Consider the following 22544-nt stretch of genomic DNA (forward strand, 5'->3'; position numbering starts at 1 on the left):
TAATTATCTCTCAGAAAGAATGGGCTTAAGATAGCAAAAGATAATAAAAGGCCATAGGGATGCGACGTTTTAAGACAAAACTCACTGAAGGACTGGACACACTGGGGCCGAAAAGCGTGCTGGCCTTTCTCAGACTTCTAGTCCTTTCAGATCAGCTGTTTCACATGAACCCCAAAACTCCCACCTCCAGATGGCAGAGACCAAGAGAGAGTATCCCCATGTGGTCACAAAGTCAAGCTCCAAGGACACAGAAGAAGACAAGAGGGAAACCGCATTCCATTTTTGCCTCAGGAACCCACGACAAAGTTTTAACTAACCAATCTGCAGAGCCAGCTGGACCAGCAGGCTTGCAGGGGTCCTATATCTATGTTGTATCCTATGGTATCCTTCACCATAATAGAACAACACAGAAGGACACCAGATTCATTACAGCCTAAGACTAGACTCATAAATCTTTTTTCCCATTAATCAAAATCTTGCAAAGGAGACAAAAAGTGATTTTTACCATTCACTCTGCCAGTTTGCACAGAGAGACAGAGACCGAGACCAGAAGCCTGGCTGGTAAGAAATTCTTACCCTTTTGTTAGCTTGCCAGGTTTCTGGGTTCCCTCTTCCTGAGTGGCTTTGGTGACCCTGCATGCTGTGCTATAGCTGTGGGGGCCAAGACGTGTTACAAAAGAAAAATCATCCTTTTCCCATTTCATAGAACTATAAAAAGCCTCCCATTAATATTTTCCATTCCAGCCAGAGTGATATACATGTAAGAAAACACAGACAAAGACAGACAAGAGGCCTCTCAGAACCAGAATCCAGACCAGAAGAGTGTTTTTCCAAACAAGCCCCTATTCTCCACCAACTGGAGAGAAATCTCCCTAAACCAAGACTCTCTGTACAATCTAGGGAGAGCTAGGTTGGCCCAAAAGGCGCCAACCAGAACAAGAGAAGGAAGAGGATGCTGGTAGTGCTTTGTACACTCACCAGCCCAGTTTAAAGACATCTTCCAGCAACTGTTTCTTCACTGCAATTAGGCCCAAGCACTATGGGTTGACCGTGTCTCACTGGCAGAGACCGTATCAGAGATGGCCCTCAGTTCGAGACAAATAAGCAACTGCCCGAGCTCACCCCCAGTTCCATTGTACCAGTGGAAGGCTGACAAATAGCGGACAGGCACCCAGAAGGGCAGATCTCGGACAAGTCCCTAAATGTGTAATTGCCTGATGGGCTCTTCCTGACTGCTGCATAGACAAAATCAATTTACAGAGATCACGGCACTGCAATAAGGAGTTTAATTAATGCAAGGCCAGCCACATGGAAGAAATGGCTCAACTGACTGAGTGAGACTGTTTGAGTGAGAAGCGACTGATTTGAGTGAGACTGATCACTGCCCAAAGTCTCAGAGGCTGAAGATTTTGTGGACAATTTGGTGGAGAGGGGGGGCTAGCGAATGGAGACTGCTGCTTGGTTGGGGATGAAATCATAGGGGTATAGAAAACGGTCCTCATATACTGAGTCTGCCTCATATACTCAACTGGGCCACAGGACCGGATGAGTCATGAATCATGGGTCTGCATGTGGTCAGTCTGAAAAACATCTCAAAAAAACCAATCTTAGGTATTACAATAGTGATGTTATCTATAGGAGTAATTGGGGAAGTCACAAATCTTGTGACTTCTGGCCACATGACTCCTGGGCAATAAGGGATTATAAAAACTACACCTACATCTTAACAGAACTCAAGATCCTCCCATAATTCTAATCTTGCAGTCTTTCACTAGTCTTAAAAGGCAGTTTCAGGTGGTTTCAATAGGGGGGATTAGTTTTAGGAAGGAACTATTATCATCCTAGCTTCAAAGTTAAACTATAAAGTAAATGCCTCCCAAGGTTAGCCTGGCCAATGCCCAAAAATGACCTAGGACAGCTTGGAGGTTAGAAGCAAGATGGAGTCAACTATGTCAGATTTCTCTTACTGTCATAATTTTGCAAAGGTGGTTTCAAAAAGAACTATATATCAATATAAATTATATAAAAATGATTTATGATCTTAAACAATGTTAAAAATCACTGTAAATCCAAATTACGTCGCCACAGAAATTATATCTACAAATAGAAAAAGCATATGAAAATTCAACTAACAAGAACATGCTGTCTATCTAATATGCATCCAGTATCTTCCTGGCTATCATCAGGCACTTGGCAGAAAGATGTTGGTGTTCACTGTTATATCCCAAACACTCAGAGCAATGTCATTTAGAATAGTTGATGGCTCATAGTAGCGCACTTGATTACTTGTTGAATGAATGAACAGGGCTACCATAAAAGAATTTGTCTTAACAGAGCTTAAAATCCAAGATTAATATATTACATAACAATAAATATACATATTAAAATACTATTTGAGCACAAAATTGCACGGTACTATGAATATGGGTTGTAGAAATTTTTTAAATTGGATAAAGTTTCATAGGGTAGATGAAACCTAAAGACAGAAACTAAAATCACATAGAAAAGTAAAGAGAAGGGAATTTCAGGCTAATTGACAAGTGTGAACACAGAAGGTATTTGCAACAGCAAAACGCCTAGCTCAACCAAAGCAAACTTAGTAAATAAAAAGGAACTGAGGAAAATAGGATGAAGACTGAAGTTTAGCTCCCTGAGTCTTTAAAACCAAGAGAAGGTATTTAGCTGAAATATTTAATAGAAAGATCACCTAGGACTTCTAAACAGGCAGGGGCAGGGAGCTGAAATAATTCAAGTAACACATAACGAAAATTAGACATAGCGATATATTAATCAATTAAAGATAAAAACTAAGAATAAGATAAATGTAGTTGAAACAAAAGGAAAGAACAAAGATAAAATCTACTTCAGAAGAAAATCAAACTTGAATGTGACTGAACATAAAGTATAACAACTGTAGAATAAAACTGAGGAATGTTTCAAAGGTTATTTCAAGATGTTTTAGTTTGGATGATTGGTAGAATACTAGAACCACTGACAGGAAAAGTTGTAGACTGAAAGAAACTCATGAAGAAGGCTGACAAGCTTCACATAGGCCTCCCAAGGAAAGCACCTTGGGTGCATCCTCAGATTTTCCGAACACACAGCAAATAGGCTTTTGCTAATACATAAAGGATGATCAATCTTTATGTATTGACAGACTGGTTGTAATAAGGTTTGTAAGAGTTTTGTCACTTAACATACAGTGAAACAAACTATGAAGTGGATCAGATATTTAGGTTTACTAAGTGTTCCATTCGATTACTGTCTTAATGATATACTGGAAGCCAAATTAGAAACAGGATGCTTGGTGAGCAGTGATTTAGGGCAGAAAGCAGCAAATATCATTAAAGGATATTTCATTCAAGGAGTGATGAAAGTCTGATGAAATATACAAAATACCACTCTAGAGTGTAGAATACTCTCAACCGCCAAATAATTTTGGGTAAATTACTTTCAATTCTAGCTATTTTTATTGATACACTCTTTAGATAAAACCTATCTAAAAATTACTCTCTTTGGATATGTAAATACCATTAATTTGGCTACAATCTAGTCTACCATGGGTCCTGGAATACTTAACTTATTTCTTTCATCATATGTGGATTTTATCGAACACTTTAAGTGTTAATCACTCCTCACTGCCACCTACAAATAAAATATAAGTGGTATGGTAGAGATCAATGTCCAATGTTATGGGAACACTCCAACAGAGTGATTAAATATACAAGGGAGGTCTGGGAAATACTGGTTCACAGAGGTGACATCTGAACTAGTTTGACAAGGTTAAAAAGAGTATTTCACTATCAGAACAGGAAAGGAAGAGAAGGTCAGGCAGTTATACCTACCTGTACAAAGACAAGGAGAACAAATGGCACAATCCAGAAAGTTCCTCATGGCTAGACTTTGGTATGGGTTGCACACAATGGATTCTTCTGCAAGTACTTGGAAATAATCCCAGGATATAAAGCCTGGAAGTAACCAAATCAAATATGTTTGGAAAAATGACTCTGCAACTATAATGGGAAAAATAAATTGAAGGCGTAAAAGTAATTGGAAGCAAGGAACTATATTAGAAATCCACTGAAATAGTCCAAGCAATACCATAAAAGCTTGAAGCAAAACAGCTTCTAAATCAAAAGCAAAATTTTTAAAATTAAAACTTTTAGAGAAAAAATAAATTAGGCATGAGATAAGTAATTATCTCTGCAAGTTTCAGTAAGATAAGACTTAGGTGATTATGTAAAGATAAAATGGAAATAATGGGCATAATCACTGGATAAACTAAGCAATAAAAGAAAAATCTGACGGTTACTAGAATACATACATATATATAATATATTTATTATAAGAGAGAAATGTACATGCTTAAAGCAAAAGGGAAGGAACCAATATTAGGGAGGTGCTGAAGAGTTAAATGTGGGAATTTAATTGCTTAAGGGTCAGAATAGATGAGATCAAAAACATAAAAAAGTTTATCTATTACAAGATCTCATACATCCTACTGAATTGAAAGCACAAATAGGTATGGAAATGTATTAATTCTGAAAACAGAGGTCTCACAGTTTATATGAATTTGATCAGGGTAGTTGAAAAACTAGGTCAAGGTTCTAGATCTCCTACCTTCCAGTAGATAGAGTTATTTGAAGAACTTATTATAGATTATTTCAAAATTCAAAATTCTCAGATCATCTCCTAAGAACCACAATGGGGTAAGGAGTTGAGCTGTAAAAGAAAGGAGAGGAAGAAGGTACAGCTAAAATTTGTGAAAATTTTGACAAAAGAGGAACATAAAATTGATTGAATGATTGCCAACCACCTGCAAATCTGCATGATTCAGCATATTAGGTAAAAACATCAGAAAAATGATTGATTTAGCAGGATGTGGTGGCTCATGTCCATAATCTCAACACTTTGGGAGGCCAAGGCAGGAGGATTACTTGAGGCAAGAAGTTCAAGACCAGCCTGGGCAACATAGCGAGACACCCCTCTACCAAAAATAAAAACAAAAAAATTAGCTGGGTATCGTGGCATGTGCTTGTAATCCCAGCTATTCAGAAAGCTGAGGTGAGAGAATCACTTTAGCCCAGTAGCTTGAGATTGCAGTGAGCCATGAGTGCACCACTGTACTCCAGCCTGACAAAGTGAGACCCTCTGTATCTATAAAAAAAATTTTAAGGAAAAAAAAAAAAGATTGATCATCATGGGACCTTATACAGGTTACAAAAATAGGAAAATCCAGGATGATTAAGTGGGTAATCAAAAGAACCAAAGAAAGCACCAAAACGGACAAAGTTTGAAAGAAAAATTTGAAGAATAACCACACCAAGATCAGGGTCTTCAAAGGAGGAAAAAAATGTCATGTCATAAGATAAAAACCAGGATTACCACTCTGGCAATGTGACTAAGAGGTCTAGAAACTTAAGAAGAAAAGTGTGATGAAACTGTGTATGTGGAACTGATGGACCCAAACTGGGTTTTTGAAGATGGTTATTTCCAGTAGCTTCTTTAGTAGGTCTGAGGACTGTCTAATCCAGAAGAGAAATTCTCTCATATAATGCCAAAGCTGATAAAAGCAGCATAAAACAATCATGAAGAGACCAGCAGACTTCCTTCCCATAGAGCATCTCTAGTATCCCACTACCGTGGCCTTTACTGGTTTTCTAACATACCTGCAGCCCTTACAGACACAGTAAACTGGACTGGAAGTAAAAAATGGGGGCCTATACTAAATATGAAATGAAAGAACAGAAGAGTTTGGTAGAAAAGCAGCTAAAGAATAAGAACACCTATTGATATCTAATGTACATTTATTGGTTGAATCCTATGAAATTACTAATACTTAATTGTCTTGACCTACAAAATGGCAATTTCATATAGTTCACCTTAATATTACAAATAGAATTACATATAAAACATAATTGTCAACAATTATAATTTGAACTCAGATAAATTTCCAAATTTAATTGTTTACAGAATTAATTGGGTTTGTCAGCACCAACATTTTACAGCATAAAATACATTTTTAATTTCCTTAAAAAGTGAAAGCATAATTTTTTTGCCATTTTCTAAATCAGAAAAACAAGAAATTTAATGTCCTTCCAAAGGTCAAAAAGCATAAATCCTCAATGCCTAGATATATTCTAAATTTTTTAAAGATTAGAACTACAACAGTAGAATGTGTGAATTTGATATAACTATCTTAAAAAATATCAGCTCCAGACTTCCGGATAAAGATGACGATATAAAGTCATTTATCAGATTTTGATTAAATTTAGAAATAAAAAGACATTTTCCACAGTATAAATGATAAGGCAAATGGAAGACCAACAACAAAGAGGGAAAGGAAGAAGATACTTTTTCATAAGAATAGCAAACATTCTAATTAAACACAAGTCATAAACCATTTTAACATATTGGTGTTCAAATTAACAGTTGTTTATTTTAAAATATAACTTTCCACAGTTAAAAGAGGTTGAATAAATAATGTAATATCTCATATAAAGCAATGCCATAGTCATTAAAGTGTTGACAAGCAACAAAATATTCTTAAACATATTAACAAGCCACTTAATCTCTAGCCAAGACACGCATAAATGTTTCATTATAGTACAAATAAAAGGTTCAATGGAAGAAAGCTTCCTAAATTCTGCCACTCTTCCTTAAGAGTATTTTCTGACATAGAAAATATCTCTACAGATATATATTCAAAGAAGTCATTAGCCAAAATCAATTAATGAAAAGACATGTTTGACATGTACAGATCAGCTTGTTTAGATCAACTGCTACTGAGTCTTCAACATTCATGTGCACTATAAAACGTTCATTGACTTTCCAACTTCTACTATAAGAACATATGTGTAACTCCAAAATAACCTGTATCATGCTCAATTGTGACCACTAATTTAAGGGTCTCTCCCCCTCGAAAATGGCATTCATCTCATTTCTTCAGCCTCCACTCCCAGGATGGTGGGAGATGGCAGATATTAAACACAAGTTGAATAAATCTTTACCTTTTGATAAAATAAATGGATAAAGCATAAATTTTTCCCACTGTTCTTCATTGCATTCAGGTTCCTACTGTGTGTCACACACTAAACTTTAGCATAAAGAAAATTATTCACTTTAAGAGTAAAATACAATATATTGTGCTTTCTCGTTTCTCAAAGGAAGGAGTATATCTGTTTTTACAAGACAATCTTCTCATTTTAATGCGATAGCTTTGTGTTACAAATACTTTCCTTTTAAGGCCAGGTGCAGTGGCTAAAGCCTGTAATCTCAGGGCTTTGGAAGCCTGAGGCAGGCAGATCACTCGAAGTCAGGAATTCCAGACCAGACTGGCCAACATGGTGAAACCTCGTCACTAACAAAGATACAAAAATTAGCCAGGAGTGGCAGCGACAGCCTGTAATCCCAGCTACTGGGGAGGCTGAGGCACGAGAATTGCAAGAATCACTTGAACCCGGAAGGCGGAGGTTGCAGTGAGCTGATATCACACCACTGCTCTCCAGCCTGGCCAACAGAGGAAGAATTTGTCTCAAAAACAAAACAAAACAAAACAAAAAAACACCTTTCCTTTTAACGAACTAAAATTCAAAACTTTGCTCAAAGTGCACTGATAAAGCTTCATTAAACAAATTTAATATAAAAATTTCAGCTTAACTAAATTTTAAGCCATACACAAAAGCCAAGAAAATTTGTTACAGGTAAATGCATTCATTGTGAATATTTTTAATGCATTAAATAATTAAATACACTAGGATAGAAGTAGTTCTGTCACTAACTAGCTACACAACAATTAGAAAAGCTCTCCCTGGGATTCATTCCTTATCTACAAAATGACAAGAGCTGGCAAATGATCTCCAAAATACCAAACAGATCATATTGTCTATGATTGCAATATTTTAGCTAACTACACAATTAATCATTGGCATTCACAGATTTAACATTTCTAAACCACCATCAAAGCCTGTGTAATTATTGCTAATGGCAATGAATAATAATCCTTTCACATAAAGATTAAATAAGCTAATATTTATAAGACCTGAAAGGAAATCAGAGTTCCAAATTAAAGGAGTAAACCTAGCCCACTACCCATCATATTCACCTCAATTAGTAGTTTGTGGGAATTTCTCTTAAGAAAGACTTGTGAATGCCAACAGCTCCATAGTTTTAAAAAAGATCTATCTCTCAGATACGTGGCCAATTCTCTCTTTTTAAATGATTCATTTTCTTTATAATCTGAACATTTTCTTTTCAGTGGCTATCAAGAGAAAGAACTATGACGACATTAAACACTTCTGATAAGAATGATTAAGTGGGAAGCTCTCTGCTAAAATCAAGAATAAGCATTCAGTAAATGTTAGTTGAAATCAAATTAGAAAATAGTTTTAATCATCAAGAACTAAATGTCTCAGTTAAAGTTATGACCTGCAGTACAATGAATGTTTTTAAAGCTTGCTTATCTGTCCCTACTGACTAGAAAACATATTTTGTTGGCAATTATTTCTAATTCCAGTTATCCAGGCTCTTTTATACTTTTTCTTAAAGATTGTGATAAGAAAAGACTGCTATATTCGACATGCAATATCCTACCCAAACAACTAAACTGTCTAGTAATAACTGATACAATGAAGCTTCATTGTCCTGATGTTAATTAATCTCACAGAGGAAGGGAGGAAGGAGTAAGTATGCATTAATTTAAACATAAGTAAAATTCTAGTAATAAATTTAACCATCAATAAAAACAAACCTTTCGAGAAAAAAATGTCATGCTTTCTCTCTTGACCAAGGACAAATGTAGAAACAAATGGTTCTAGTTATGGAACACGAATACTTAAATACATATCCCCATAAACCATAAGAATTTGATCATTTATGTTCATTGTAAAAAGGCCCAAAATCTCCAGAAATAACAAAAATACTCAATAATAATCAAGTTAATGAAGTCTTGGCTTCAGTAACAGAACCTTGCCGTATGACTTTTTCTTTTAGAAAAAGAAAGCAGGAAACTATGGCATTGCTTTTTCTAAGTGGTTCAGCACATTGGGGCAAATGGTGGCAATCACCAGGTAAAAGATAACAAAAATCAGCTAAGCGCTGTGTAAAGGGCAGACATAAGATAGCTTTATAAACAAATAATTTAGATTAGTATTTCAAAGGGCTTCTAATTACTTATCACAAAGATAAAAGTATTAATCTTACTTTAAAAACAGTCATAGCCTTATAGTATCAAGTACTCATGGCATTAACTGTTGGCAATCTATAATCATATATTTATAAAATGCAGCAGGACAGCTTGTTGAAGTTCCTTCTTCATAAGCCACTTCTACTAGTAGAGAAAAATCTCCCTTTCTCTCTGCAGTGCCACTTACTATTTATCTCATCTCCTCTTCACAATCCGAACCTCTCTACTTCCAAAAATTTACTACAACATCCCATCATTATTGTCTCTTTTCCCCTAAAGGATTTCTGTGATAAGTTAGTAAATAAGTAAATACCTGTGAAGCAGTAACATGGAAATATGACCTATGAAATTCTCCTAGCAGTAAAATTCCTTAAAGGAACTATGTCTGCTGAATGTATGGAAGGGAAGGCAAGGTACTCTACAAGATTACATTCTTCTTTGCAACCTGAAGAAGAAACAAAGTTCTAATTGAAAATAGCCCAAGTGGAAAGAAGAGTCCTCAGGAAAAGAACTGGGATAACCGTGAGATAGGCCTGGAACAAGTGTAACTCACTAAGTGCTTACAATGATAAGAAATTCAAGTTCAGCACAACTCATCCCCAATTTCTCAAATTGCTCTTCAACTCATCAGTGTTACTAGAAGTGCGTCTTCAGGCCCAAGAGAAACTAAGGCTTTGGTGTAAAGCAGTGCCTTAAATGGATGCAGTTAAGGTAGAAGAAATATGAAAGAATCTTATGACTTACTGCAGCAGTGGCAGATGTGTTTGACACCTAGTTAGAAATGTCAATCAGTACTGCTGTGCGGGATAGTAATGATTAAGTGATTGAATACTATAGAGATATATTAGGTATTAACTAGGTTTGGGAAACATTTTCTAAAAATATCATTACTAATTATGATTTCTATAGGAAAATGTTTTTGAATTTCAAACACTAGATTGAACTTGTGAAATTCAATCTTTTCATAAGTTGAATCTTACTCAAAACAAACAATAGACTGGCACAACAGCACAAAGGACAAGAAGCCTGGGTTAAAAGTCAAATTCTGTCATTACTAGCTATGTGATTTTGGAGAAGTTACTCCAATCTTGCTGTGCCTCCATTTCTACATCTGTAAGATAAAGGTTTAAAAAAACAGAATTTAACTACTTCATAAAGATTTAAATGAGTCAATATAAGTGGAATGTAGAATAATACCTGGTAAATATTAAATGCAAAATAAATGCAGCTGTTATCATTATTGAGGAAAAGTAAAATTCAATTTCTTACCCAACGGACATACTTCTACTTACCCTTAAAAATCTAATCCAAACCTTTCTTTGTGAAACCCTTCTTGAATTCCACAGAAACTGAATATTCCTCTCTTCGTATCCCATAATGTACATTCAGCTAAATGTTCAACAGTATTTCCAAATTTACATAATCAGAATCACAGAAACTTGAATCAAACTACAAAAATCATAGAATTCTAGTACAAGCACACTTTCAATGCCATGTATTTATTTTTACTTTTCAAACAGTCATTTTCAGTTTTTATTTTTGTGTTTTATAAGAGTCAGGGTCTCACTCTGTTTCCCTGGCTGGAGCACAGCAGCCTGATTACAACTCACTGCAATCTCAAACTCCAGGGCTCAAGTGATCTACCCACCTCAGCCTCCCAAGTAGCTGGAACTACAGGTGTTTGCCAGCACGCCTCACTAATTTTTAAAACTTTTTGTAAAGAAGGGGTCTCACTATGTTGTCCAGATTGGTCTCAAACTCCTGGCCTCAAGTGACCCTCCTGCCTTAGCCTACCATGAGCCACCATGCCAGGCCACTTTTCACAAAGTCATTTTTAGAAATAGCAGCATACAAGCACATCGATTTTCATAATGATTAAGAATTTTTTTAATTAAAATAAGATACTAAGATCCCAAGTCTCAATATCAAAGTAGCAAAAGTTTAAATTGTTTCAGGTTTTCTAAATCTTATAGTTTATAGCCAAAATGCAAAAGATATTTAACCTACTTTAACAACAGAACTACTATGTCTGTTTTATATAATTGAAAGATGTGAACATAAAAATCATTGGGTAAGTGAGTTATAATTGCATTCTCTAAGAACTGCAATAACTTAAAAGACTAAAAATAGGTGGCATATCCTGGAACCAATAAGCAATTATAGCAAGGTTGCAGGATACAAAGTTAATATACAAGTCAATCACTTTCCTATATACTAGCAATGAACAAGTGGAATTTGAAATTAAAAATACCATTTACATTAGCACCCAGAAAAAAATGAATACTTAGGTATAAATCTAATAAAATATGCCAAGTATGGAGAAAACTACAAAACTCTGATGACTGAATTCAAAGAACTAAATAAATGGAGAGATATTCCATGTTCATGAAAAGGATATTAGCAAGGAGGCAGTCCTTCTCAACTTAATCTACAGATTCAATGCAATTACAATCAAAATCCAAGGAAATTATTTTAAGGATATCAAAAAAAAAAAAAAAAAAGAAAGAAAAGAAAGAAATGTTCTAAGGTTATTTGAAGAGGCAAAAGACCCAGAAGAGCCAACACAATACTGAAGAACAAAGTTGGAGGACTGACATTAACCAACTTCAAGATTCACTAGAAAGCTAGAATAATCAAGACTGCATTATTGATGAAAGAAGAAATAAACAGATCAACAGAATAGAATAGAGGGGCCAGAAATAGACCCACATATAGTCAAATGATCTTTGACAAAAGGGCACAGGCAATACAATGGAGAGAAAAAAAAAAAATTTCACCAAATGGTACTGAAACAATTAGACATTCATGTGCAAAAAAAAAAAAAAGACTCTAGATACACACCTTACACTCTTCACAAAAGTTAACTCAAATAGAACATAGACCTAAATGTAAAACACAAAGTTATAAAAGTCCTGTTAGATAACACAGATGGCTGTGGACAAGGCAACAACTTTTTAGACACAAAACCACAGGCATGATCCACGAAAGAAAAAGCTGATAAGCTGGACTTCATTACAATTAAAATCTGCTCTGTAAAAGACAATGTCAAGGAAATGAGAAAACAAACCAGACCAGTGAAAAATATTTGCAAAAGACATATCTGATAAGGACTGTTATACAAAATATAACAAACTGTTAATTAAAACTCAACAAGAAAACAACCTGATTTTAAAAATGCATCAAAGACCTTAAAAGACACCTCGCCAAAGACATACAGACAGCAAATAAGAATATGAAAAAATGTTCCACATCATGTCATTAGGAAAATACAAATTAAAATAAGGAAATACCATTATACACCTATTAGAATGGCCAAAATCCAGAACACTGACAGCACTGAATGCTGGCAAGAATGTAGAGCAATGGGAACTCTGATTCATTGCTGGTAGGAATGCAAAATGATATAGCCTCTTTGGAAGACAGTTTGTGGTTTCTTATAGTCTTACCATATGATCCAGCAATTGCACTTGCTGGTTTTTACCCAAAGGAACTGAAAACCTTTGTCCACACAAAAAACTGTACATAGAGTTTATATCAGCTTTGTTCATAATTGCCAAAATCTGGAAGCAACCAAGATATCCCTCAGTAGGTGAATAGATAAACTGTGGTACATCAGACAATGGAATATTATTAAACCCTATAAAGAAATGGACTATTAAGCCATGAAGACAGAGACGAACCTTAAATGCATATTCTTAAGTGAAAGAAGTCAATCTGAAAAGTCGACATACTGTAAGATTCCAACTATATCCAAACCCATAGAATGCACAACACCAAGAATGAACCCCAAAGTGCACTATGGACTTTGGACAATTATGGTGTGTCAATGTAGATTCATCAATTGTAAGAAATTTACCACTCTGGTGAAGGATGTTGATAATAGTAGAGGACATGCATGTGTGGGAGCAGGGAATATCTAGGAAATCTCTTGTATCTTCCTCTTAAGATTGCTGTGAACCTAAAACTACTCTTTAAAAAGTCTGCAAAAAAATTTTAATGCAACACGAAAATAAAATCTATTACATGAAATTTCACATAATCGATTACTATCTTTAAAAAAACATATTTCTATTATTTTCCTGTTTACTGTTTGGAAAGTTGACAGTAAACAAATTTATGGAAAGATTTACATAATTAAAAATAGTATGAGCTCTTTGCTTGCTTTTTAGATACACTGTACTACAATAATTTTACAGGAGCAGTTAATAAATATGGGTACCAGGCACATGGGCTGAATGTCACCTCCTCATTGAAGCTTTCCCTACATGCCCTATCTAAAACAGGCATTTTCTATCCCCTTACTCTCTCTTTGTTAAATGTATCACAACTGACATATTACATGCCCATTTCATCATGAGATTATCATCAGCCTCTCCCAATAAATGAGGGCCGAGATTGTCTCTGCTTTTAAGCAGTTATATCCCTGTTGCCAAGAACAGTACCTGGCATACAGTTGGTAAATAAATAACAAATGAATGATTTAAGAACTTGTTTTAAAGTTTGGTGAAACAAAAGGTACAGTCATTTCAAAGCCAAAAGAATATTCATTTCACCATGACTGTAAGGATTTCTTTTTTTCTATAACTCAAGAGTAAGTGGTATACAAAGAGTAGAAAGGCAGTTTACACTTAAGTTTATTTCTAAAAAGTTCCTTTGAGAGAAGCTGTATTCATTCTTACTAACATGGGCAAAACCACGTTAACAACAGTAAGAAAATTATAACTTCTCTCTTAGAAATGAACACTTTAGAATATCTTCTGATTTTCTGAAATCAACTTAATGCACTTTAAGCTTTTGTCCCGGAGAAAACAAAAGAACCAATTTTTTTTTAAGTGGATCAAAGCCCAAAGTACCAACTAATCTTAAAAACCAAACTTGAACCAACCAAATATTAACCAAGAGAAAAGTCAGTTTATAACATTATTTCAACTAGGCCTCTGTAGTAAGAAAGTAGTGAAGGAAAGCAGTCAGAAGAAAATAAAGTCAGAGAACTGAGAAGAAACCTGAATGTTTCTTCCAAAAGTTAACCTTAGTGGTTAACTGCTAATACCTGACCGAATCCATCCTTCAAACTGCACATGTCAAATTACCACTCAGCTAGCAAAAGGACCTCCAGTATCTCCATCAAAGTCTCTTATACTTGCATTTCTCTCTAGTAGGGGTTTAAGGTCCACCAATTTAACGCTGAACTGCATCCAGTGCTAGAGCAAGGATTTAAAAAAAAAAAAAAAAACTTAATTGCAGAACTTATTAAAAATGCAATTCTAATATCCAGAATCTACAAGGAACTTAAACAAATTTACAAGAAAAAAACAACACCATCAAAAAGTGGGCGAAGGATATGAACAGACACTTCTCAAAAGAAGACATTTATGTGGCCAAAAAACATGAAAAAAAGCTCATTGTCATTGGTCATTAGAGAAATACAAATCAAAACCACAAAGAGATACCATCTCACGCCAGTTAGAATGACAATTATTTAAAAAGTCAGCAAACAACAGATGCTGGCGAGGCTGTGGAGAAATAGGAATGCTTTTACACTGCTGGTGGGAGGGTAAATTAGTTCAACCATTGTGGAAGACAGTGTGGCGATTCCTCAAGGATCTAGAACCAGAAATACCATTTGACCCAGCAATCCCATTACTGAGTATATACCCAAAGGACTATAAATCATTCTACTCTAAAGATACATGCACACACACGTATGTTTATTGCAGCACTATTTACAATAGCAAAGACTTGGAACCAACCCAAATACCCATCAATGGTAGACTGGATCACAAAAATGTGGCACATATGCACCATGGAATACTATGCAGCCATAAAAAAAGAATGAGTTCATGTCCTTTGCAGGCACATGGATGAAGCTAGAAGCCATCATTCTCAGCAAACTAACACAGGAACAGAAAACCAAACCATGTTCTCACTCACAAGAGGGAGTTAAACAATAAGAACACATGGACACAGAGGGGGTAACATCACACACTGTGGCCTGTCAGGGGGTGGGGGGCAAGGGGAGGGAGAGCATTAGGACGAATACCTAATGCATACAGAGTTTAAAACATAGATGATGGGTTGATAAATGCAGCAAACCACCATGGCACATGTATACCTATGTAACAAATCTGTATGTTCTGTACATGTATCCCAGAACTTAAAGTAAAATTTAAAAATACAATTTCTAAAACTTCATGCTACCCCAAGTTATGAGCACAGAGAAGCGTTTTTTATCAAGTATCACAGGTGATTCCTATGCAAACTCAAGCTTGAAAAGTAGTATATTAACCCACTTTTCAAAACTCAGTTGAAGTCACCTACTACAGCACTTCCCAACCTTTCTGGCCCCAGGGACTGGTTTCATGGAAGACAATTTTTTTCACACATTGTGGAGGCAGTGTAGAGGGAAGACGGTTTTGGGATGAAATTGTTCCACCTCAGATCATCAGGCATTAGATTCTCATAAGGGTCACCTAACCTAGGTCCCTCACATGCACAGTTCACAACAGGGTTTGCGCTCCTATGAGAATATAATGCCACCACTGATCTAACAGGAGGTGGACCTCAGGCATTAATACTCACTTGCCCACCACTCACCTCCTGCTGTGCAGCCCAGTTCCTAACAGGCCATGGACAAGTATGAGTCCACAGTCCCAAGGGTTGGGAATCTGTGACCTACTACATGACCCAACCTGCTCTCAGTTAGAATTAATTTCTTTCCTCTGTACTCTTTGAGCCTATTATATGTGTTTCTCTTATAGCATTTACCACACTCTTCCCAACACTACCCTCCACTCCCCTCAAAAAGAAAACTTTTCATTAAATCCAACTGATTATGGCAAAGGTTTATAACCTCCCCACGGCCTAGTCTCCCACACCTGCCCACAAACCATTGTTCAATTCCAGCAGTAAGTTACTACAGGATGATATACAGATGCAAGCCACGATATGCAATTCCAGGAGCTAGCTCTAATCTACCTATCTTCCACAAATTAGCTTGAATGGTAGAAAGATTTCTATTTGATCAAAGTTGTTCTGTAATTATCAAAAAGGAAAGTGCAATAGAGCAAATGGCTTTATTCCATTAGTAAATTTCCTATAGACTTGTCTTCACAACAACTTGAAAGCATAAAAACTAAGTGTGAGTTCAGTATTTTCAGTCTGGATCATAATCCTACTCTCCTTCATTCATAATACAAAAACCTTGTTATAGGCACAGGTATCTATTGAGTTTCAGTTTACATAATGTATCAGAGAATGAGAGCACAGAATTAGTTTATCATTGATTAAAACAAGAATTAAATCAAAACATTCCAAGAGTTGCGTTCCATTCTGGAGCAGTATTTAAGACAGTAGTGAAAGACTTGGCCAAATATACAAAGATTCCAAGTACTATCTATGTGACTTATGGAAAAAATGAAAAAGAGAATGATAAAAGAAATCAAACTTAAACCAAAACGGCATGGAAACAAAACAGTGGAAATCAGACTAACTTTTATTTAATCTGAAACATGTAACTATCCTGAAAAACGTTGAGTAGTCATGGAATCACAAATTTAAGAAGGTGCTTTAATACTCATCAAGTCCCACTTCTCTTATCCAGGAGGAATTTGGAACTCTTAATCAAAATTGAGTGACTTTTCCAAATCCATATAACTAACAAGGGGCAGAATCTGGGTCCTCTGGGGTCAATACTAATGTTCTTTTCATAATATCATTAGGCCCCAGCAATGCAAAACAAGTTCTGATTTCAATCCTCAATAAATTCAGCCCATGTTCACTTCATTTAATGGTTAAACTCTTCCCTTTAAAAAATTCCAAGCATTAACCACACTTGCATATACAGACATTATCGATTTCATAGCTGGGAAAGATAAAACTCAGCCAAGATAATTAACTCAGAAATATAAGCACTTCCAGAAGGAAAACAGCCAACTGGTTAGTTCCAAAATGACATTCAGAAAAACAGCATAAGATTACATTAGTCCCAAACATTAACTACCTCTTTTGAACTGACAGGATAAGAAGGATTCTAGTATTCCAAAACACTGAGAACAAGTTCACGTTCAGCTTTTCTGTGACTATGACGAGTGTAAGTATTTTAATTATACTTTATCTTCAACTTTTCAGAACAAAAAGTCAAAAATTAATCTTAAATTTAAAAAATGAAAATGAGTTTTAGTCCAGACTGCCAAACTACTGTTACTTTAGATAAATCACTGTCAATTTCTAGACCCCAGATTCTCTCTTTTGTAAAAATGGGGATGGAAGAGTGATTACCAGGCTTTGGTTCCTCCCAGTTCTGTTTTCCCTATCCTTGTCTAATTTCACTGATACAAAAGAAAAACAACTTTCTTAATACAAACCATATTATTCACTGAGGTTAAAAAAAAAAAAAAACTTTAAAGAGATAGGTTATCTGGTAAAGTGCACCAGGAACTACAGTATTTCGAAGGTCTTTGTTCTACATTCAGGTAAGTTTCTAAACGTCATTCAAAAGCCAATCACCACACACATTAACTGAACGTTGGCAATATTTGGCCCTGAAAATATATGACAAACTGAAGCTAAATTCCAGGGCAGACGCCTCTGCAGGTGAGGGTTTGAAATCTTGTATACAGTGAAGAAACTGACAATAATGAACTTCACCAGAGCCCTGTGATCTTGAAAAACAGCAAAGGTTAAGAAACCCCTTGCCCTCGTTTGTGTTCTGAGAAATTGGCTTACTGCAAAGAATCACCTTTCCTGTAGAACTTAGATAAGACTAAGGGTTGATCCATACCTCCCTACCCCGTTTACCTATAACAAGGCCATAACTAGACCCTTCTAATTCCCACCCTTCGCTTTGTAAATGACTTGCTGAAGTACCTGTCCCACAGATCAATCGGAACAAAATACTTATTAACCAAACTTTAAGATTCTCTTCTCTCGGGTACCTGAATTTTGTCCTTCTCTCAGTCTGAAACAACATATACAAACCTCTCTTAACAGCTCCTCCTCAGAATAGATGGGCTCAGGGTAAAACATTATCTGGTTACTGTGGATCATACCCACCTTTTCATCCCAATTCCTGACATCTTATTTACCCCTCCCAATAAAAGACAAACCCTTTCTGCCTAACCTTTAAGGTGCATGCAAATCTTATGGTCATTCTCTCTACTGCAACAGTTCCTTCAACCTTCCTCTACACCCTTGCAATACTCCTTTCGAATAAAGTCTGTCCTTAATAAACTCGGGTTTTTTATTTGACACCCTTTTCAATTATGAAATGGCTAAGTGTAAAGAATAAGGGGACTGCCGTTTCTTTAAATGACAGGTGTTGATCTTGTACAAGGAGACCCGTTGTGTCCACCTGGAGAGGCTAGAAGTATTTCTAAGATCTGAAGTTCTTGGCCACTGTTCCGCGGCTGGAGAAGAGGGCAGAGAAGAGGTGACTGACCTGGCAAGGTCAACTCTGGGATCACCTGGCGCCACAGGCCATACACAGTAAATGGGCCATGAACAGGCAGGCTACCCAGTCCATACTCCCTGACAGATATGCCCCTACCTCCGGCCCGCTAGTCTCCCAGACAGGTAGGCGTAATGCTGCTTCCTCAGGGGCTCAGACACCCTGGGATAGGTGGTGGGTCCTGCCCAGCAGCTCATCCCAACGTCTCAACTCACTCCATTCTGAGCAGAGCACCTGATGGCTCTTTTCACAGGACTGACCTCCCCGCCCTTTTCGCCCCACCGTTGTCACTCCTGCCCTCACAGAAGAACTCACCATGGCGCCTAGGATAGGTCGTGGACCAGACAACCTGGAGTCGCCGGGGCAGTCCCACACCTCTTACCTCCCGGTCCTTGAGCCGAGAGACTCTCAAACAGCAAAAGAGAGGGTCTTCCGGCTCTGCCGGAAGTTGTGCGCGCGCGGGACAGGAAGTTCCTCCCTTCTCCAGAGCGCCGTCGACCCCACGCCACGCAGAGGTGAAGATACGCAGGGCGTCCTCTAAAGCAACTTCCGTGGGTGCCAGGTTATGGGCCGGGGGCGGTGCTGACCTTGAGAGCGCGGAGGAGGCGCAGGCGCAGCACAGGTACTTGGGCGGGTGGATCGCCGTGCGCTTGCGAGGACCCTGAGGTAGGTTGGGTGGTTTCAGCAGGAACGCATCCACTGTCTGAGAGGTAACGGAGGCACACGTTGGTGTGGGGAGCGGGAGGGGAGCGGGAGGGGAGCGAGAGGGGGGCGGGAGGGGGCCGGGGGTGGGAGTGAGGGTGCGCGATGGGAGTCGACTCCAGACCCAGGTGATTTAGAGAAAGTAAAGACCACGTTTGGCTGTCATTTTGTCTCAGCTTAACTGACGCCCTCTTTTTACCCTCTAGTTTTCCTGACTCGGTCCCTTATTAGCATATCCACATTTCCACAGACCTGTCCGTCTGTTGCTTCTGTTCCCTGCCTTAGTGGGTACCGTAGCTCTACCCTCCTTCAGGGCAATGGAATCTCATAGTGAGAAGTTTCTTCACTATTCACAGGTGGCAATTGAAGCCGGAAGAACATCTACCAAGAGCAGAGAACCCAGGAAGAAAATTCTGCCTGTTTAATACGTTCCAATATGGACGTTTTCCATATAGATATCTATCTATATAGATAGATGCTCTGGGATCTGACAGTCCTGGACACCTGCATGGCTGTGTGCTGTGGTCTTTGCCTAGCCTGCGGTTCACTGTTGCTCTGGCCACCACCTCCCCTCATGTACAGACTGCTTCTCTGCTCTGCCAGTCTTGGCCCCCGTCAGGCAGCGGTTCACTCCCTCACCAGGGATGTCTAGATAGATATAGATAGATACCGATAGATAGAGATAGGTATATAGATAGATAGGTATATAGATAGATAGATAGATAGGTATATAGATAGATAGGTAGATAGATATAGATAGGTAGATAGATAGATAGTTATAGATATTTAGATAGATATATAGACGTCTATCTATAGATATATCGATATATATCGATATATCGGGGTTCTCAGCCGTCCCAAAGAAGCTTGCACAGGGCCAGTTGCTTTATGTCAGGAAAGGGGACACAGACTTAGTGTATGAGGGTTTTTTTCTATAGATATATAGATATCTATATGAGATGCAAATCAGTGAAACTCTCATACACCCTTTAATTTTGTGTTTTTTCCAAACTCTATTCCATTCAACTTTTTCTGCCTTTTTATTTGATTATATTGAGACATCGTACTGGAGGCAGGCTTGAAATGGATATATAGAGCACTTTCAACTCAGAAACCTGTCTCATGACTTGGGGATCCTTACTTAAGTTGTAGCTGTTAGTAATTTCATCCATAAATTCACTTTGTGCCATAGTGTGTTTTGTTATGAAGTTGGAATTGGAAAGGGAAACTAGGAAGTTTTGGGAGAAGTTAAGAAGGTTGAGTAAGCAGGCGTTGTTATAGATACTAAATTTCACCCTGCTTATTAAAGTACCTGGAGGGTATGGTATCCAAGCTGTAAATGGCCCAAAGGAATCGGGGTTCTCAGCCATCCAAAAGAAGCATGCACAGGGCCAGTTACTTTATGTCAAGAAAGGGGACACAGACTGAGTGTATAAGGGTTTTTGTTTTGTTTTGTTTTTAGTTTAAACTTGGTTTTGTGGGGGGACGAACATCGTGACAATTAAAGAAGATCTAGGAATCGTAAGTACTGACAGAATAGCTGGAGGGAAGGTGGGACTGGAGAATAGTTTGTGAAACAGATCCTGCTGAGGATGAATCCAGAACTTCCTGAAGGGTTCCGCCTCTGCTGTGTAGGGACAAGGTTGTAAATAGACAAGCCACGGGGCACCTGCAAATGGTAAGTGTGGTAGAGAGGGGCTGGAATTGTCTGTTGGTGTATCTGTGGGAAGCAGCTGCTATCCTTGAGGAAGAAAAGATGGAGAAGGTAAGTGGCTATCAACCTGTCAGAGACAACACATTCTGTGAAATTGTACTCTTTCATTTCTGACACTTAATATCTGTCCGAAACCTGGCAGTCAATGAGGTTTGCAAAGTATCTTCTTCTATGTGACAGTAAAACTGGAATTACTATCAGAATGGAATCCATTCCTGCCAGAGTAAAACCATGAAACGAAATCGCAGTTTTGATTATCTGCTTATCATTTTTAATGGATCATGGAGTTCAGTGTTCCTTATGTGGTGTATGGCAAGTTGATAAATAACTCTTGATTAATATCCCTTAATGTTCTATTTCACACAGTTCTCTCAATTACATGTGAAAAATCTGTTATATAAGTAATGCTATTTAATGATTGAAATGGATATATGTTTTAAGGTAGTGTCACCCAGTCTTTTTTATTTTGTAGAATAATATTATCTATTGGTTGCCTGCCTTGAAGTACAATAATTTCCCTGTTTCCATTATTTAAAATAGGTGGGTGTCTTTGACGAAGATACAAAGAAAGGGGATAGTTATGAAAGGGAAGAAAAGATAGATGGAGATGAAAAGAAATTCAGTAGTTTCAGCAAGGGAATTAGGAGCATAATCTTTGAGAAAAGTCTTGGTTGCTTACCATTCGGGCTTTGTGAGGAGTTGAAATGTCCTGAGTGAGAACTGTTCTCAAATGCTTTCAAGACCAACAAAAAGTTAGATACCCACACTGACCTGGAACTCTTTCAACCGTTAAGATATATCACTTTTTCGCAGTTTAGTCCATATTTTTTACAAAATGTTCTGCTTAGTTTTTCTGCTAAGAAGTTACTGTTTCTGAACAAGGATAAGTGTCATATACTTTCATTGTAATTTTTTTTCCCTAACATATACTGTTTTCCTAATTAGACTATGAATTCCTCCACAGCTGGGACCTTGTTTTGTTTTCTCGCCTTCCCCTTAAGAAATATCATTTAAGTGAATGTTGTAAACAGTTACTTCATTTAAATTGCCCTTAAAATGCTTTATGACCAAGACGTTATTTGTAGTAATACCTATAATGGTAAAAAGTTTGTTGCAGTCTTACATACGATAAGATTGATCAGTTATACATGCTTAGTGGAATTTTATCTAGCTCTTCTAAAGAGCCATTAGATAGTCTTTCTAACGGGAAATGTTTATTGTCTAAGTTGAAACAGCATTTTAGGCCAGGCACAGTGGCTCACTCCTGTTATTGCAGCACTTGGGAGGCTGAGGTGGGAGGATCACTAGAGCACAAGAGTTGGAGACTAGCCTAGGCAATATAGTGAGACCTCTTCTCTACAAAAAAATTTAAAAATTAGCTGAGTGTGATGGAGTGTGCCCATAGTTTCATCTACTCAGGAGACTGAGGTGGGAGGATCACTTGGGCCCAAGAGGTAGATGTTGCAGTAAACCAAGATCATGCCACTGCACTGCAGCCT

General features: G+C 37.3%; 1 protein-coding gene across 5 annotated transcripts in view; it reads right to left on the bottom strand.

Annotated features, from left to right (window-relative positions):
• TMEM161B (transmembrane protein 161B) overlaps positions 1–19125 on the bottom strand; it is an 84726-nt gene extending 65601 nt beyond the window's left edge. For 2 of the 5 annotated variants that reach the window (XM_063612222.1, XM_055232943.2), the window contains exon 1: positions 18945–19125. In XM_063612222.1, coding sequence (XP_063468292.1) covers positions 18945–18947 — 3 coding nt within the window. In that variant the 5' untranslated portion in view covers positions 18948–19125. Of the gene's footprint in view, positions 1–14328; positions 14386–18944 lie in introns of all 5 variants that reach the window. The other 3 variants (XM_055232946.2, XM_055232944.2, XM_063612220.1) reach the window with 2 other exon arrangements.
• Between the last annotated feature and the right edge of the window lie 3419 nt (positions 19126–22544).

Source organism: Symphalangus syndactylus, chromosome 11 (genome assembly GCF_028878055.3).
Source record: "Symphalangus syndactylus isolate Jambi chromosome 11, NHGRI_mSymSyn1-v2.1_pri, whole genome shotgun sequence".
Classification (NCBI taxonomy): Eukaryota; Metazoa; Chordata; class Mammalia; order Primates; family Hylobatidae; genus Symphalangus; species Symphalangus syndactylus.